General features: G+C 38.7%; 1 protein-coding gene across 1 annotated transcript; it reads right to left on the minus strand.

Moving 5' to 3' along the window:
- Positions 1–15: 15 nt before the first annotated feature.
- LOC140144772 (acetylcholinesterase-like) lies at positions 16–6,032 on the minus strand. Its single transcript, XM_072166574.1, has 5 exons — positions 5,988–6,032; positions 3,235–3,432; positions 2,256–2,449; positions 1,578–1,747; positions 16–1,416 (listed from the first exon to the last, which is right to left on the minus strand). The coding sequence occupies exons 1-5, from the start codon at positions 6,030–6,032 to the stop codon at positions 1,283–1,285; spliced, it is 741 nt and encodes a 246-aa protein (XP_072022675.1). The 3' UTR covers positions 16–1,282.
- Positions 6,033–6,669: the final 637 nt, after the last annotated feature.

Raw genomic sequence — 6,669 nt, forward strand, 5'->3', positions numbered from 1 at the left:
GGTGATCCAAAATCCAAAAGTTGGATGCCTTGTTGATTTGTACACAAAGTAGCACCATGCTTTCCATTGAGTAGAACATTTAAATACAACTTTTGATAACGTTCCTTCATTGGTTTTCGATCACCATTTCTTAACCTATTTCAACCAATGAGGTCTTACATCAGAGCTAAAGGTTTCAGGTATTGACTGATTGTTTTAATTTTGACATATTTGTCGTTGTTTAGGATATACAGGGGTGAACATAACTAGTACCTTAATTCTTTTGCTGTCAGTATTTGCATAGTTTATTAGTATGGTATTCTTAAAGGGTTGTAGGCTGTATATAAAGCTGTTCTGCTCATTTTAAGTAATAAAAAAGAACACATGTACCGGTACTTACAAAGATAAATTAAGATAGTAAGTGGTATAAGAAACATTAGGCAAGATAGCAAAAGTAGGTGATTTACAGATTTAAGGATTACTTGCATTTGTTTTCATAGGTGTATATTGTATCTACAGTTAAATGATGCAAAAAGAGAGTTGAGAAAAGTGAGAACATTAAAAAGGTGTGTATACAACGATGATGCGTGGGTCAAAATACTTTATGAAAAGATGATGCATACAAATGTTGAGGTAAATTTTCAACATCTCAGGTGACCAGGAGTAGAGGAGGCTATTCCATCTTGGCTGTTTCCCATCCGAGGAAGCGACCTTGTTTTGCCATTCCATATAAGGATACAAGTAGGTACTCTTCTGAGACATCTTTGGTAATGCATGCTAGCGTAGAATGGATGATCTGGCTTAAACATCTACTCTTGGCGTTTCTGACCCTTGATAAAGCCCAGGCCCTGTCGACCATGTTGCCCTTTGCATAGCTCGTTGATAAAAAGCAACCTCACAGGAGAGTGAATAGTTAGACGTGCGCACCATCAATGAGTATTGTAATCGCAACCTCACAGGAGAGTGAATAGTTAGATGTGCGCACCATCAATGAGTATTGTAATCGCAACCTCTCTATTGTCTGATTGTGGCAATTCGTTTAGGGCCGGTTTCTCGAAGCATGGCTAGTGATCAGGCTTCCTAAACCTTCAAGCTTAAACCCAACTTATCATATATCAGTGCTTACAATTTCACATTGTACATCACCTAGAAAGATGAATCAATAAAATGGATCCACCTTGATAGGGCTAGCCTACTGGCTTAGGAAGCCTGACCACTAGCCAAGCTTCGAGAAATCGGACCTTTGAGTCTAAACGAATGGCCAACATGACTGACATGACAGATTACTTCAGTTTCGAACCAGTCATTCATTGCATTCATTTTCATCACATGTAGTGCGTTTATATGCGTTGAACGCATCCCACCAGTCTGTCATAGCAGTGTATTTCCAGTTGAAAAATGCATTTCTCCATTCACGTTCAACTTCCGGCAGATCCTCTGAAAATGATGAAAAGATTTTTTTATCTCAGTATTTTATCTCTAAAAACAAAACAAAACAACAACAACAACAAAAACAAACGCCAGCTCAGGCGAGGCCTAAGGTTGAGTAACGGCTTCATCGTACATAAGAAACTTTTACAAACAATAATTGTAATTACCAGTGAAAATATCCAACTTTGGTACAAGATCATTCCAAAATCGTACAGAGTCTGCTTTAAGAGCTCTGTCTGTAGTCAAATTGAGAGCCAATGCTTTGTAGTTGAGTTCAGGAACGGTAAACGTAGGCCAATACATCTCATTATCTGGGTCACTTGACATACTCGGTGTCCTGTTTAATTACAAAGTATAAATAAACACTGGCAGAAGGGAAGAGTTTCGTATTATCCGCGCAAAGAAAAAGTGATTGCTTCAAATGTGGTGTCATTGTGAAGGGGAATAATGATATTGAAAGTAGCTATCCCTTGAAATGCAACACGATATGAACATGTCATAAATAAATAGATGTTTGATAAAACTTTCCAAACTTTTGTTGAGGAATTTATTTCAATGGGATTTCAACTTCTTCAATACTGCAGTTTTACAAGTTTTATGCATTGCCAAATACTTTTCATTTCACAATGACCTAATGACAAACTATCCTTTTGGCAGTTTATACACACTTTATTTTTTTACACTCTCACCGAGATTACTAAAAGTGGCCTTTAATGTCCCCACTATTCAATTTGATTCTATTTGAACTTCATAACAGCCATTATTGGATTCAAATAAACAATGAACCCTTCGTTAAGTGAACACATACTACGGTAAAGGAAACAACTAGATCTTGATATATTTACCCTGTCTTGGCAAATTCAGTCCAAAAACGAATGATCTTGACGCTCAATTCTATCTCCGGTCCACTCAGCTCCGGCTTTCCTTCAATGAAAGGAAAGCCAAAGACCAATTGAATATCCTCACTATGTCCACTTTCGAGCCACGTGGGATTCCCACGTGGAGTCCAGCGAATAGAAACTGTTGGCGCATGTGTCATCTGTTAAAAACAATAGAACGTACATGTATATAGTAATGCAGTAATGGAAATACCTATAAAAGTCAACTCCAATTTTTCTTTGATAGCTCTTTATCAAATAGTGGTTTGACTTTGTACTTGTTAGAGTCGTCAGTGGGACAATGGATTACATTGGTACCACAGCTGCAAGCACACTTAATCAATTTTATGTTTAATTTGCTTCCACATGTCTTTGTTTTAATTATCATTACACGTACAATATAACTCACGGCCGGGTTTCCTGCATATAATGTACATTTATCATTTTGAATGATATTATTGAGGTTAGATTAAATGAAAGTTAAGTTATCTTGATCGTGGTTGCTCAATCCAAGGTATCAAAGTGAAGTTAAAATAAATAAAACACAAGTTGCTTAGCAATTAATAAAACGTTGCAACGTACCTGATAACGGTAAACCTGGTCCCCTGCCATTGCATGAGCTCTAGCTACGTACCTGATAACGGTAAACCTGGTCCCCTGCCATTGCATGAGCTCTAGCAACGTACCTGATAACGGTAAACCTGGTCCCCTGCCATTGAATGAGCTCTAGCTACGTACCTGATAACGGTAAACCTGGTCCCCTGCCATTGAATGAGCTCTAGCTACGTACCTGATAACGGTAAACCTGATCCCCTGCCATTGAATGAGCTCTAGCTACGTACCTGATAACGGTAAACCTGGTCCCCTGCCATTGAATGAGCTCTAGCAACGTACCTGATAACGGTAAACCTGGTCCCCTGCCATTGAATGAGCTCTAGCTACGTACCTGATAACGGTAAACCTGGTCCCCTGCCATTGAATGAGCTCTAGCTACGATGTCATTATTCGCGGCAAAGGAATCTGTGACGAAGTCAACATAAGGTCTGAAGAAATCCACGTTGTCTTGATCCTGGATGGTCCAATCTAAGTAGTGCTGGTAGATTGAATCTTCAATGAGGGGATTTCCTATTGCTTCACTTACAAACTAAAGTTATAATGAGATGGTAATACCAGAAATTTGAATTTAATGAAACAAGAAGAACAATTGATTAATAAGACGTTTTATTAAGAAATACCGTTTGAAAAATATAAAAATATCAACGTCAGTCGAAGGAAAAGTCCTTATCTTAGGTCCGAAATATAACCAGTAAACATGGTACAAACAGGGTCTCGCTAAATTAAAGTTGTCATACAAATAGGTGACAAATATGAAGCAATATTGTCATTAAATTAAGTTACGGTCCAGGTTTATGAAAGAGGGAAGCTTCAAACATTTTAAGGTCGCCTCCAGCGCCTAAATGGTAGAGTCGTATGTGTATTGGCATCCATTCTGTGGGGAGTCCGACGCACTTCCCCCTCCGGCATTTGAGAATTTGTAAGTAATGGGATCAAAATCCGTATTTGAACAGGTTTCTATATATAATGGAAGTAAGTCTCTCTCAAGCCCAAATATCTAACCTTATGGTGGTACTACACCCCTTGATAAATTTGTGACTATTTTTGCATTTTTCTCATTAAGTAATAACACACTGGTAGCTAAAGTTATGTATATTATAGGGGCAAAGAATCTAGTTACTACACTGGAATTTCAGTGACTCAAGACAAGCGGTACATTATTTATGATAAGAACAGAGGTACCGCTAGAGTGTACCTCATTTTTAAACATATATAATGAACCACTTGTCTTGAATCACTGAAATTTCAGTGAAGTAATTGATTCCTTGCCCCTATAATACACATTTTGCTACCAGTGTGTAGTTATTTTTTGAGAAACATGCAAAATTAGTCACAATGTTTATCAGGGGGTATGTAGTACCACCTTAAGTACAAAAAACATATTAATTCATATCAACCAGGATGCAAACTGCAGTATTCGAAACGAACATTGTATGGAGTACAGCTTGGCCCGGGGGAAATGAATTTAGAAATGTAGCAACGACATCACTTGAGCAAAAAGCAAAGGGTGCTTTTATTTCATGTTCAATGTTGTGGTGTTTACATGTTCTATGGAGAGAGCACTATGTAGTATGACATTGCTAGAAATCATCAAATAGGCCTAGTTGCCTCAGTAAATTGATAGTGTCGGTATTGGTGCAGGTATCAACAGGACCCTGACAGTGAGTTCAGAAGTATGTTACTGCGTGGAAGCGGCCATTGACCCTGTCATCGCGTATCAGTAACTACCGGTTGCGGACGGCGCACTTGAATGCGCCCTATACGCGTTATTGATCGCGTAGGACGCTTGTGCTGGCGACGCGTTCGTTAGCACCCCGGCGACCCCCGCGTTGCCGTTAGCACTCGTTAGCACCCTATGGCAGCTCCCATACGTGTGATTCGCGGGATTTTATTTTCAGGCTCTGTAGCGTGCAAATTTGGCTGGTCCGTTTTTTACAGTGGGGGACCTGGTATCAAATATGCGCTAGTCTTATACTAATGTAGTTTCGGAATAGCACCACTTACGGTTACTTAGTTGGACAGGTTTCACTAGGAAGCCGCTATAGTGGGATTGTCCTGAACATTAGCCAATGGAATTATAGTACCAGGACATTTCCCCAAACCTGCCCTCCTACACCCTGTCACATGACTTAATTAGAATAACTACCATTCTGCTTGGAGCCAACTTGTCAAAGAATGAGCTCTTTATGAGCTATATATATAGATATATCCCACTAGTTAGCGGTTACTATTCCAGTATCCGAGACTATCCAGATTCCTATCTTGATGTGAGTTATCTGCTCTTCTCTGAAATATAACTCAGTACAGCCTACACCTCAGGTGAGTAATAATCAGACCCACGCCCTTTATACAGAGATGGGTGGAAGAAGTTGTTTTTTACTCGTCATTGAGGCGAATTTATCAGCCTCTAAGAACTATTTTGATTGGTTACAAAGAGGGTTGTACCATGTATTGACCCAATCATAGATATGATAAGAATACTGTAAAAGTGGATACTTTCGCGGTATATTAATTTTCGTGCGTAATACAGCTACCGCAAAAATAAAAACACGCGAATATGTTCTTTTAATGTATAGGTCTATGTAAGAAAACTCAAAATCGCGAAATCAAAAACAAGCAATGTAGTTCAAACTCGGCAAACCGCGAAAAATTACACACGTTAAAAATTTTCCTATACACAATACACAGTGCTTTCACCATTGAGGTATGACCTCTACAAACATTGTATGTTAGAGGTATAGGCCATTTCTAGTCAACGTCACTGTGTGAAAAATATCCGGCCAATATGTTTTGTACTCTCTGAAATTCTAGGAAATATAGTTTTGTAACATGTCCTAAATTTGTAGCTAATTTAGATAATAAATATTCGCACTTTGGTGTTTTAGTAAGTAGGGCAAGGCATGGCCTGCAAAATTCCCTATGTAAATCGAATGCAACTTTTAGTGACTATCACTCACTTGTAGAAGGGCATTAAAGCTAAACCACTTGACGGATATATTTTGTACTTGCTGCCAATCAAGAATAATGTATACATTACATGTAGGCTAAAAACTGAGTATGTGGGACATCTGCAAATGTTTTTACCTCCCTGATATCTAAATGACAGATAACAGCAAAAACAGCTCCCATGTCTGCCCATAACTTTTGTCTGTGCAGCGAGTCAGGGGATTTCAAGTGGGTGATTATTGATTGGCAAGTGCCATATTTGAGCATAAGTGCAGTCCACCATTCAATGTGGAGGATAGACTAGACTTTATCGATTGATTTTGCTGGAATAGTTTCCTGTTAAAAGGGCATTTCGTGATCCACGTCATCCCCCCGCTTTTCTCAAAAAAAGTTGAGATTTTTATATCACTGGAAACCTCTGGCTACATAATGTTTATGTACAAAATATTTCTTGCAGATTAATTCGTTTAGCAGAGATATCGTGAAATTTGAATTTCGTTCTGGTGCACCAGAACGAAATTACAACGCATTGTCTATGGAGCAGTGTAATACACATAATCATGCATAACTCGTGAACGCAAAATCGGAATCAACTGACATTTTGGGAATAGGTTGTTTTCGTGGATATCTAATGAAAAATGACATAAATAGAGGATGCTAGGATCACGAAATACTCCTTTAACCAGGTTTAAGTACTGCAAACGTCGAATCATGTTTGCTGTGCAGTATAACTGCAATATGATTGGTTACTCAGATGACAATATCATGTAACTAACCAATCAGGGGCTCTGTGAGAAAACCAGTAGTGCCCACTGTTGGT

This window comes from Amphiura filiformis, unplaced genomic scaffold (genome assembly GCF_039555335.1).
Source record: "Amphiura filiformis unplaced genomic scaffold, Afil_fr2py scaffold_79, whole genome shotgun sequence".
Taxonomy (NCBI): Eukaryota; Metazoa; Echinodermata; class Ophiuroidea; order Amphilepidida; family Amphiuridae; genus Amphiura; species Amphiura filiformis.